Source organism: Lygodium microphyllum, chromosome 6, assembly GCF_053477565.2.
Source record: "Lygodium microphyllum isolate KBCC chromosome 6, Lygodium_microphyllum_v1.1.10, whole genome shotgun sequence".
NCBI classification, from domain to species: Eukaryota; Viridiplantae; Streptophyta; class Polypodiopsida; order Schizaeales; family Lygodiaceae; genus Lygodium; species Lygodium microphyllum.
The window spans coordinates 67802391-67815945 of record NC_141140.1 but is presented as its reverse complement, the minus strand read 5'-3'; the positions used below and the strand labels follow the sequence as shown (position 1 = coordinate 67815945).

The 13555-nt window shown below is 40.9% G+C and overlaps 1 protein-coding gene across 2 annotated transcripts in view; it reads right to left on the bottom strand.

The window, feature by feature from the left end:
- SAB (HYPERSENSITIVE TO PI STARVATION 4) overlaps nt 1-13555 on the bottom strand; it is a 129882-nt gene that overhangs the window by 96151 nt on the left and 20176 nt on the right. The window contains exon 3 of one of the 2 annotated variants that reach the window (XM_087679596.1): nt 2624-2881. In XM_087679596.1, coding sequence (XP_087535722.1) covers nt 2624-2881 — 258 coding nt within the window. Of the gene's footprint in view, nt 1-2623; nt 2882-13555 lie in introns of those variants that run through there. The other variant, XM_087679597.1, reaches the window with a different exon arrangement.

Sequence of the window (13555 nt, the reverse complement as noted above, 5' to 3'; positions counted from 1 at the left end):
ATATGCAAGGAAGAACGTAGCAAACTAGAGCCAAAGTCCTCTAAATGTATTTTCCTAAGATATGGTGATGAAGGTGAATGGGATATAGATTATGGGATCCCAAGAAAAGAAAAGTAGTACGAAACAATGATGTCATCTTCCAGGAAGGTCGCATGCACAAACAGCCCGAAAGAACAGAGAAGGTCCGAAGGGTTGTATTCCGAGAGGATGTATCAATAGGATAGCAAAGAATGCCCATTAGACAGTAGTAAATACCTGCTGAAAATGCAGGGAATGATGCTGTAAATAATCAGCACAATCTTGCCCATGATGTCCCACAAATTCAACAAGAACATGTGCACCTGGAACAACCTTAACCACTTATACAGCAAGCTATACCTTCAGAACAGCAAGCTGTTAATGCAACAGGCTGAATAGCCAGCAAATATTAACCATTAGGTCTGTAGGTTGACCAGAGTGCAAAAATAGCCAAATAGATTTGTTCCTTGAGTAAACTATGTGACTGATTATGTCATGTTAACAGATTGTGGTGAGCCATCATACAAGCAATGGACAAACAGGATAGTAAGAAATGGCAAAAAGCAATGCTATCATAGATGGAATCTCTTATGAAGAATGGCACTTGGGATTTAGTACTTTTGCCAAAAGAACAAAAAGTGCTACCCTGCAAATGGGTTTACAAAATGAAAGTCACTTCTGGTTCTTACCCAAGTACAAGGCACGCTTGGTTGCTAAAGAGTACAAGCAAGAACATGGAATTGATTTTGATTAAATCTTTTCTCCTATAGTCAAAATGACTACTTTGCGAACCATCTTGGGCTTGGTTGCATCTGAGGACATGGAACTCATACAGATGGATGTATAACCGCCTTCTTACATGGTAATCTGCATGAGGAAATCTATATGCAGCAACCTGACGGTTTTGTTGCAAAGGAAAAAGAGCACATGGTATGTAAACTCAACAAAAGTCCATATGGGCTGAAGCAAGCACCATCGGAATGGTATCACAAATTTGATACATTCATACAATCTCAAGGATTTAATTGCTCTCAAGTTTATCACTTGCTTATATACCAAGAAGACAGTAGATGGCAGCCTTATTCTCTTGGTATTGTATGTGGATAACATGCTAATTGCAGGCAAGGATGTTCATGCCTTGGACTCCTTGAAGCAGAGTCTATACAATAGCTTTGATATGAAAGATCTTGGTGAGGCAAATCACATTCTTGGCATGTGTATACTCAAAGACAAATCAAAGGGTCTTCTTTATCTATCACAGCAGGAGTATATTACAAAAGTCCTGCAACACTTCAATATGGAGAGAGGGAAAAACATTAGTGTACCATTGCCTACATATGTGACACTTAGTGCAAATGACAGCCCTACATCAGATGATGGTAAGGTTGAAATGGCCAAGATACCTTATGCTTCAGCTGTTGGTAGCTTGATGTACACTATGGTTGCTACACGTCTTGATATTGCATTTGCGGTGAAAGTAGTTAGCAAATACATAGCATATCCTGGCAAAAAGCATTGGAAAGCAGTAAAGGGTATCATGAGATACCTTAAGGGCACGAAGGATTTGTGTATCTGCTTTGGTGAGCAGAAGTCATCTGTTGTTGGTTTCACGGATGCAGACTATGCTGGCCATCCTGACTGCAAGAAGTCTACTTCAGGATATGTGTTTATGTTCACAGGAGAAGCAATCTCTTGGATATCTAGGCTGCAAAAGTCTACTACAGAGGCAAAATATGTGACTGCCACAGAGGCATGCAAAAAGGCTTTATTGCTTTCACATCTGGTGAGAGAGCTTGGGATTACAAAGGCTCCTATCCTCCACTATGACAGTCAGAGTGCTATCATGCTAGCACAGAATCCTATCTTTTATGCAAAGACAAAGCACATACAGGTGAAGTATCACTTCATCTAGGATGTACTTGACAACAAAGGCATTGAGCTTGTCAAGGTACATACAGATGATAATCCTGCAAACCTTCTCACGAAAGGTCTGCCAGCCGAGCGGTTTGCTCATTGCCGCCAAATGATGGGGGTTGGATAGTATATGTGTCTTTTAGCTTTGTACATACATAGACTTAGCTGATTCTTTCCTCTACCTTCAGGCATGTTACCTTTAGGTGGGAGGTTGTTGGGAATAAAGGGTCATCGTGCATTTTATTGTGTTTAGGTGTGAACGCACCCTTACACTTTGTACTTTATATATATTCAAAACCTAAAATGTGGTACATTGTCACTGTGCCGAATACCCATTGTGTCGTGCTCACTCTCTCACTCTCTACTGCTCTCAACTCTCAGTCCCCCTTCACTCTCATCTCACGCACAGCCTTCACTACACAGAATGGCCCAGAAACATTGAGAGTCAACAAGAAAATTAGTTCCAATAAAACACTCCCTCTCTCTCCTGTTCCCAGTCACGCCCCCCCTCCCCCCAAAACCCTCTTTCCCTCTGCCTTTCTCTTGCATCGGCATTCATTATATACTTTTTCATATAAATTGGTTAATGAATGCCAGTACTTTATGTTTATCAAACTGCAACAGCAGTAGTTAGTACCAGAATAGAAATGAAAAACAAGTCAAACATGCAAGTTAAGAGCAAATATTAAACCTGCACCACTAGCTCCACCACTGAGACTGTTAAGTATTGTGCAATATTAGCAAGAACCACCCACTTGCCACGACCAGATGCATGCTGTTTGGGGCGGGATTCTTTCTTTGTTTCACGATTAGATTTCTTTCTCAATAACACCTCTGCATCATACAGTGATACTTGTAGCACAAACAACCTTGGTGATTCAATTGCATCCAGTGATGACCTACAAGTGCGAACTCTCACTTCACCGATCACAAGTGATTCTAAAGGTCCCTGCAAGTGGAGCATAATCACATTAAAACAAGATTGTAGCTGATTCACAAACAATAGTCTATGATTCAAGAGAGTCATGCAGACAAGGTACATCATATTGTGCAAATGCGTGTGTGACAGAAACTGTTTTACTTTAAAGCCACAAGTAAAATTTCCCATTGTCATTTCCTTAAATGTGTTTTAGAGTCCTGATATGCACTTCAATCTCCTTTGCAAACACGAATAGCAGTCAAACACTTGGATAGAATGTCTATTAGTTCAGTCTGCTGTTGATGAAAACAGAGCACTTCAGCCCTCGGATAATGTTAAAAAGCAAGACACACAACATACAAAGAATGCACACAAGATAGATACTAAGAACCCTGGTTTTTCTTCTTTTTCTTCTCCACTATAACAGTCGACAAGAGTAAAGAGAGTACAACATACATAATATAGAAACAGTCCATAGTGTGAACATACTAACTAGAAAGAGAACTAGATAGATATCCCATAACTAGAATAGGTGGACTAACTGATGTCCGGCTGTAAAGTATCATTGGAATGATAGCTCATGCAGGTACCAACATTGTCAGTGATATGAATGCAGAAATGGTCATCCAAGTACGTGAATGTCAACTCGTGTTGAGCTTGACATCTCAACACTCCCCCTCAAGCTCAACTCCATGACTTGTACTCTAAGTAAGCTTTGAAATCGTCAAAGATTTTCTGCTACTAGGGCCTTGATGAAGTTATCTGCAACTTGTTCCTCTGTGCTCACCTATATGAGAATCAAGATAAATGTCACCTAGTAAGACCCGCTCTCTAATAAAATGGTAATGAACCTCAATGTGTTTCGTGTGTGCATGAAACACTGGGTTTCTCACCAACTATGTGCTACTCATATTGTAACAATAAATGACAACTCTCCTATCTATCTGTATCCCCAAAGCATCAGGTAGCTTTCACATCCAAGCTACTTCACATGCTGTCATAGCAGCACCCCTATGCTCTTACCTCTACACTTAATAATGCAATAGTGGGTTGTTTCTTACTACTCCAAGTCAAAGCCCCACTCCTAAGGGAAAATACATAACCATTGATGGACTTCTTGTCAGACACACTTCCTGCCCAATCTACATCAATATATAGCCAAATAACTACACCACCAAGTCGGCCTCATAGACAATATCATAATCCAATGTTGCCTTAAGGTACCGCAAGGTACGTCTCACACTATCCAAATGAGGCTTATGAGGCACCTACATAAACTGACTCTCCAAACCAACTGCGTAGTTACAACTTGGCTTGGTGATAGTGGTGAAAATGAAACTTTCCACTATCTTCCTATACATGATGCGATCCTCCAATATCTCACCCACATCAACACTTAGCTTCGCATTTTCATCCAATGGCATTAGGATTGACTTACAATTAGCCATACCATATTTCATCTGTGAGATGGAGAGAGGATCGAAGCTCAAATCAGAGTTCATAGACAGTGTGAGAGTGAAGCACGACACCCAATACAATAGATTGAAAGAGTGTGTTCTGAAAGTACAAAGTACGACCCTTAAACCTTAGGGTTGTAGTGGGTGTTCACACCCGAACACGATAAGTGCCCGTAATTGTGTGACATAAGCACATACAAAATAAGACAATAAGTCTGGGGGAAAACACGTCTCGTACCGAGAGTAAAAAGTGCCCCAGTATCCTATTGATCACCAACACTCTTCTCTGAGCGTAGACGTGAGTGAAAACCCAACAAACCCCTCTCGAGTGAAGAGTGATCAAAAGTACAAGGATCATCCGCCACCAAAGGAGATCAAATTTAAAGCATTGCGAAATGCTTCAAATTTGTTACGATGAAGAGCTTTGGTAAAGATGTTTGAAACCAGTCTTCCTTCCATGGATGGCTGGTAAATTCCCAATTACAACTTAATTACAACAGCAAACAATTAATGCAAATCTAAAAATACAAATTCACCTACTGATCTTGGACAATGCACACCCAATTGGCCCCAAAATTGGCCCCCCTTTCGGTATTTCTTTAGCTTTATTGAAAAAGAAGTTGATTTACAATGGCATTCTCCCAATCCCTTTCGGTATTCCAACTCCTCTTACTGTGATGAATCACCAACAAGTCTTTAATTTGATTTGCCCCTTGATTCGGGCAATCAATTGGCCTTCACCTACTTTGATGGAGATGGAAAAATGCCCCAAATTCAATTATTTGTTGGTCCCTCCACTTGAACAAATTCAGCCCTCTTGAATCCAAGTCTTGGAGCTTCCAATTTCTAGCATGCTTCCCGAGGCTGCTACTAAACACTTATTCTACTGCAGATTAGGGATTACAGTAAAGAAATCTGAATTTTCTCAGCCTCCAAGGGTCCAAATGCTGCAATCTTCGAAGCAAGGCTATGAAATGGCTAGGAGATGAGAGGAAAAGTGATGCTGCCCCATCTCAACAGCCTGTAGATGCTGTCTACTGCTGTTGATTGGTCTTCTTCTGCCCCTTGCTGCCTCAGAAGATCCTCCAATGGCTGCAAATCAAACCAGCAGCCTCCCCTCCCTCTCTCTTGCAGCCTAAATTTATAAAAATGCTTCTCTCCAGCCTCTAAAGACGTTTCTCGGTCTTGCATGGGCATTTTCGACAAGTGGCAGTATTTCTAAATGGTTTTTCCAATATTTTCCATAATTAAATAATAATTTTCAGTCTTTAAATACTGAAAAATAATCTAATAATTTTTTTGGTGCTTTGGAAAATAATCTGACTGGCAAATAATTAAATTGGCTAGGCAACTTCCATCCCCGAGTGTCTCTCCGCCATCTTTGACCATAAAATTGGCATTAGGTACCATTAAACGCCACTTTTCTAGTGTCACCAACTGGCACTTATGGCCAAATGAATGGCCTAGGCCAACAACTGACACTAGATACTACCAAGTACCTGTGCAACATAACTTATAGCAACCTTTGCCTTTGACATCCCATGATTTCTTCGGGTCCCGAGCTCGTGAATTTACTTTAACCCAAATTACACCTCACATGTGCAACATTTACTTAATCATGTGATTAAAAATAAATCCACATGTTAAGTGAGGTTTCAAAAATACATGTCCTCATGACTGTCCTCCCCCTTGAAATCCTTGCAATCGTCCTCGATTGCACTACCAAATGCATCAAAAGCAAAGTACTACGTTGGAATTTCCATAGAGTATCATAGTCAACACAACATTGCGCACTGCTATTCAACCATTCTTATGCCCAACATATGCTAAAAATTACCAACCAACATAACATAGCATAAGACTTAGAACGAATCTCAAAACATTGCCATATTATTATATGACATGTCCATTTCTCATCAGCTCAACTCATCTGGCAAAACCAATCCATAGTATAGCAAAAACCAAGCATAAACCATGGCTAAAACATCAATGGCATCATAATATATACTGTTATCCATGGAAGTAGATATAAACCATTGAAAACTCAACATAATTTAATCATCCCTAGTCAAGGGCTACTTCTGCGGCCCTCAAACCCAAAATAGGTATCCTTAATAACTTCCTTATCCCCTAACTCCATGTAGTGTGTCTCAAGTTGCTACTAGCTTTAACTACTCTATCTAACCCAAAGGGTAGACCTACAATGGTCAGCTAGTCACATAGACCTCATTTGATATACAAGTCAAGACCCACCAATGTCCAAGTTCACACATGGCTTCTCCTCATAATGAGGGCTTTACAACTTTGAGCAGCACCATGGATCATTGGTGGCACCTTATGAAGGTAGGGCATTGAGCTTCTTGCCACCCTCAACCACCTCAAATGGAGCTTTGCCCGTAGAACAATGCATTGTGTTGTTGTAAGCAAACTCAACCAAGGGCAAATATTCCTCCCACTATGTCTTGTGGTTTGAAACATAGCACCTCAAAAGATCTAACACTATGGAATTTGCTTCCTCAGACTGACCATCTCTCTGCGGATAGAACGATGATGAGAATTTTAACGCGGTACCCATATTCTCAAATAAGCCCTTCCAAAATAAACTGGTCATCCGAGGATCTTGATCACCGATGACCGACTCTGGCATACAATGATACTTAAAGACGTGCTGCAAAAACAATCGTGCCATATGATCAGCCTTTATTTTCTTCCTCACCAAAATCAAAAGGGCTTGTTTGCTAAACCTGCAAATGATAGTCCATATCCCATCATTCCCTGTAGATATCTTAGGAAGCTCAAAAATAAAATCCATTGCAATGCTCTGTCAAAGCCTATCAGGAATAGGCAAGGGCTGCAATAAACCCGGCATCTTTTGGCTATCATGCTTTACCTTCTGGAATATGAATCATGTCTTAACAAACTATTCTACATCATGCCTCAAAGCTGGCCAATAGAAGAAATGCTCCACTCCCTTGACCGTGGCATCAATACCTCTGTGTCTTGCATACAGAGGAACATGACTTTCAAAGATAACTCTAGGCCTTAACTGCTTTGTGACACATAGTCGTCCATGCATCATCAGAAATCCATCTCTTAGCACAAAGTGTTCATGCCTTTGGCCATTGCAAAGCTGATCACAAACATTAGCAAAGTCCGAATCAACAACATATTGCTCTTTCATGGCATCCAACTCAGTGTGATAAACCATGCTGACTGCTGAAATTTGTGGCTGACATGACAGTGCATCAGCCACAACATTCCTTTTACCATCAATATGTTCAATCTGAAAATGAAACATGGAGCAAAATTTGCCCATCTCATATGCTTCTCTGACAACTTTGTCTACGTCAGAAAGTACTTCAAAGTTTGATGGTCTTTCTGCACTGTAAAATCAGCCCCCAACAAATAATCTTTCCATGTAGACAGTGTCTGAATTACAGCCAAGAGCTCTTTCTCGTAGACTTGCAAACTCTTTTCTGCACCGTGGAAAATTCGGCTCTCATAAGCCACAACTCGGCCGTCATGTATAAGAACAGCCCCAATGCTATTACCACATGCATCACATTGAACTACAAATGACTTCCTTAAATTGGGCAACACAAGGACAAGATCTGAAGTCATCTTTTCCTTCAACTATTCAAATGCTGAAATTTCCACTGCTGTCCATCTAAACGGCACATCCTTCTTCTGCAAGGCATGCAATGGAGATGCAATTTCAGCAAACCCGCGTACATACTTCGTGTAGTAAGAACATAAACCTAAGAAGATGTGGATCTCATGCACATTCCTCAAAGGTTGCCATGATCATATTGCTTCAACCTTTGCAGGGTCCATGCGAATACCATCAGTCGATACAATATGTCCCAAAAAGTGGATTTCATGCAAGAAGAATTTACTTTTCTCGTCATTGATAACCAGCCTATGGTCATGCAGTTCATTGAACACAATATCCAAGTGTTTTCTATGCTCCGCCTCGTTCTTTGAATAGACAATCGTGTCATCAAAGAAAGTGCCCACAAATCCTCTATGTGGCCTGAAGATACGATCCATCATCCAATTAAAAGTGGCAAGAGTATTCGTAAGTCTAAAAGGCATAACAAGAAACTCATAGAATCTAAAAGATTTCCTAAAAGCTATCTTACGCACATCTTCTGGTCTAATGTGTACATGATGATATCCACTTTTCAAATCCATACGGCTAAATATGGTTGTCCCTTGCAATCTATCCATAACATCATCCATCCGAGGAATCGAAAAGCGATTCTTTATTGTGCAAAGCATGATATTCAATGCAACCATCCTTTTTCTGCACCAAAAGTAATGGAGAGCAAAAAGAAGATGAGCTGAGCTGAATCAACCATTTTTCTAACAACTCATTTACCTGACTCATAATCTCCTCCTATTGGGTTGCAGTGACTTTATAAGGTGCCTTATTAGATGGGCTACTTCTAGGGATAAGATCTATGCTATGATCTTATGGCTTTTCAGGCCGTAGCTACCCTGGAAGTGATTGAGAGAAGCAATCAGCATACATTTTCGGAAATGACATACGATCCTTCTCTAACTTAGACATGTTCCCAACATTCTCACTATCATATTTATCCTTCGTAAAAACCAAGGACGCTGAAAGATGATTTTTCATTACTTTGGAAATAGCAGCTACAGATACAACAGGGACAGATTCACCTTTCAACTTCATATCAAGTGTGAGTATCTTTCCCTTATGCTGAATAGAAATCTTTTTTGTACGAGAATCAATCACTGCATGCATACGGTGACACCATGGCATACCAAGCAATACATCATAATCCTCAAGTGGAGCAATGAAGAACTCTTCGCTATCCACATATCCTTGTATATGCAATTGAAGCTTTCCAATGAGCGGTGTGACGGGCTCTACATGGCCTTTACATGCCATTCCAACTTCCCCCATGGGTCCCATCTCATCCTCTCTGATGCCTAGACAAGCGGCCATGTCAACAGAGATGAAGTTGGCTCGTGCACCATTATCAAAGAAAATCAATGCATGTTGATCCCTAATTTTGCCCCATGCTCTGCACAACTCAGTAGCATCATCATTCGGCTTATCACTAACAATATCGGGCACCAATCCCATTGATGTTTTAGGCTTTTTTCCTTTAGAATCTCCTTGATTTTTTGATTTTGCAGCTTACTGCCTATTGGTACAGTCCTTACAATGTGACCCTCCTGCTCACAAATAAGATATTTATTTGCAGCCATCAATTCCCTACATTGTGCCAATGTTTTCGAGCCCTTTCTTTGTTGTTTTGGCCTCGTTTTAAGCTGATTTTCAGATCTGCCCCTTTTCTCAGCCTTAAACACCTTTTTATTCAGCTTCTCCCCACTCTCTAGGAAGCCCAAATCCTTCCCACGGAGCAAAGCACCGGCTGTAGCAACAGTCTCTATAAGCTGAGACATGCTAGACACGGTGGATTTAATGCAAAAATCCCTGATTCTTTTGGGCAGCCCACAAATATATTTTTCCACTTACCATGAAGGGGTACAGGGCAATAAGAAGTAATAGGCAGCAATGCATCCCAAAACTTCTTATTATATTACTCCAAATTCTTACATTCCTTAGCATCCAGCTTATTCCAAGCTGTCATGATGTCCACCTCAAAGGTACTTGTCAACCAATTCGATACAAACATTTGCTTGAATCGTACCCACGTTGACGGTGCTCTACCTTGCATCAAAAGAGTGGACCACCACTATAATACATTCCCTTTCAAGAAAGTGGCTACCTTTCGAATCTTTGAGGATTCCGTGAAGTTTCCCCCCTGAATAGGCTGCATCAAACTGCTGAATGAAAGTCAAAAGCTTTCAGCCTATCTTGTACACCGCTGAAGGACTCAAACTTCACTTCTTTTCCACCCTCATCATAGTCTTTTGCTGCCCCTTTGGGTGTCAAGTTGTCATACACTGGCTGCTGCAAAAAGAGTGCATTTGCTGAATTTACATCAAAACCAACGCCAAATGCAGCATTTGCATGACCAACATTCATTCCTTGAGACCCATAAGCATTCGGGGGTACAGATGCAATACCAAACATGCTACTTTGTGCCCCACACATCAAGCCAATGCTGCCATACATAGGGTTTTGCATATCTCCAGCCATATGCGAATGCACTGGGCCTTGCACACCATGCATTGGTTGCTGCATACCATAGGGATTTGTGCCATACATTCCCGTATGCGGTCCTTGTCCAACAATAGCATGGAAAATCGTGCTTCCACCTAAATATCCTAACTGCCCCATCATAGCATGCACACCTGGCTGTCCAAAATCCATTGGATTGGCACTTTCGTGATGGCCTTGGCAGAAGCCGAATAAGAAGGTATTTAAGACTGAGAAAGGGGCAGATCTGAAAATCAGCTTAAAAAGAGGCCAAAACAACAAAGAAAGGGCTCGAAAACATTGGCACAACGTAGGGAATTGATGGCTGCAAATAAATGTCTTATTTGTGACTAGGAGGGTCATATTGCAAGGATTGTACCAATAGGCAGTAAGCTGCAAAATCAAAAAATCATGGAGATTCTAAAAGAAAAAAGCCCAAAACATCAATGGGATTGGTGCCCGATATTGTTAGTGATAAGCCGAATGATGATGCTACTGAGTTGTGCAGAGCATGGGGCAAAATTAGGGATCAACATGCATTGATTTTCTTTGATAATGGTGCACGAGCCAACTTCATCTCTGTTGATATGGCCGCCCGTCTAGGTATCAAAGAGGATAAGATGGGACCCATGGGGGAAGTTGGAATGGCATGTAAAGGCCATGCAGAGCCCGTCACACCGCTCATTGGAAAGCTTCGATTGCATATACAAGGATATGCGGATAGCAAAGAGTTCTTCATTGCTCCACTTGAGGATTGTGATGTATTGCTCGGTATGCCATGCTGTGACCGTATGCATGCAGTGATTCATTCTCGTGCAAAAAAGATCACTATTCAGCATAAGGGAAAGGTACTCACACTTGATGTAAAGTTGAAAGGTAAATCTGTCCCTGTTGTATCTGCAGCTGCTATTTCCAAAGTAATGAAAAATCATCTTTCAATATCCTTGGTTTTTACTAAGGATAAATATAATAGTGAGAATGTTGGGAACATGTCTAAGTTAGAGAAGGATCGCATGTCATTTCTGAAAATGTATGCTGATTGCTTCTCTCAATCACTTCCAGGGCAGCTATGGCCTGAAAGGCCATAAGATCATAGCATAGATCTTATCCCTAGAAGTAGCCCATCTAATAAGGCACCTTATAAAGTCACTGCAACCCAATAGGATTCGGCCCAGCTCATCTCCTTTTTGCTCTCCATTACTTTTGGTGCAGAAAAAGGATGGTTGCATTGAATATCGTGCTCTGAACAATAAAGAATCGCTATTCGATTCCTCGGATGAATGATGTTATGGATAGATTGCAAGGGACAACCATATTTAGCCGTATAGATTTGAAAAGTGGATATCATCACATACACATTAGACCAGAAGATGTGTGTAAGACAGCTTTTAGGACATCTTTTAGATTCTATGAGTTTCTTGTTATGCCTTTTAGACTTACGAATACTCCTGCCACTTTTAATCGGATGATGGATCGTATCTTCAGGCCACATAGAGGATTTGTGGGCACTTTCTTTGATGACACGATTGTCTATTCAAAGAACGAGGCAGAGCACAGAAAACACTTGGATATTGTATTCAATGAACTGCATGACCATAGGTTGGTTATCAATGACAAGAAAAGTAAATTCTTCTTGCATGGAATCCACTTTTTGGGACACATTGTATCGACTGATGGTATTCGCATGGACCCTGCAAAGGTTGAAGGAATACGATCACGGCCACCTTTGAGGAATGTGCATGAGATTCACACCTTCTTGGGTTTATGTTCTTACTACACAGGAAGTATGTACGCGGGTTTGTTGAAATTGCGTCTCCATTGCATGCCTTGCAAAAGAAGGATGTGCCATTTAAATGGACAACAATGGAAATTTCAGCATTTGAAAAATTGAAGAAAAAGATGACTTCAGATCTTGTCCTTGTGTTGCCCGATCTAAGGAAGTCATTCGTAGTTCAATGTGATGCATGTGGTAACAGCATTAGGGCTATTCTTATGCATGACAACCGAGTTGTGGCTTATGAGAGCCGAATTCTCCACGGTGCAGAAAAGAGTTTGCAAGTCTACGAGAAAGAGCTCTCAGTTGTAATTCAGACACTATCTACATGGAAAGATTATTAGTTGGGGGCTAATTTTACAGTGCAGACAGACCATCAAACTTTGAAGTACTTTCTGACGTAGACAAAGTTGTCAGAGAAGCATATGAGATGGGCAAATTTTGCTCCATGTTTCATTTTCAGATTGAACATATTGATGGTAAAAGGAATGTTGTGGCTGATACACTGTCATGTCAGCCACAAATTTCAGCAGTCAGCATGGTTTATCACACTGAGTTGGATGCCATGAAAGAGCAATATGTTGCTGATTCGGACTTTGCTAATGTTTATGATCAGCTTTGCAATGGCCAAAGGCATGAACACTTTGTGCTAAGAGATGGATTTCTGATGATGCATGGACGACTATGTGTCACAAAGCAATTAAGACCTAGAGAGAGAGGGAGGGGAGGCTGCTGGTATGACTTGTGGCCATTGGAGGACCTTCTGAGGCAGCCAAGGGCACAAGAGAACCAATCAATAGTAGGAGACAGCATCTACAAGTTATTCAGACAAGGTAACAGCAGTAAATGACTGATTTTCTTCATTTCTTTGCATCTACATGCTATTGCGGCAAGGCAACAGCCGCACTTGATGGATTTTCAGTCATTCTTCATGACAAAACTCTGTTATTTTCTCTCTCTGCAGCTCTCCCTCTCATCTCCTAGCCATTTCAAAACCTTGCTCCAAAGATCTCAACATTTGGACCCTTAGAGGCTGAGAAATTTCAAATTTCTCTGTTGTAAACTCTAATCTACAACAGAAATTAGGGTTTAGCAGCAACCTCGGGAAGCGTGCCAAAAATTGGAAGCTCCAAGACTTAGATTCAACGGACTGAAGTTTTTAGCCTGTTCAAGTGGAGAGACCAGCAAATAATTGAATTTGGGACATTTTCCATCTCCATCAAAGCGAGTGAAGGCCAATAGATTGCCGAAATCAAGGGGCAAATCAGATTAAAGATTTCCTGGTGATTCATCACAGTAAGGGGAGTTGAAATACCGAATGGAATTGGGAGAAT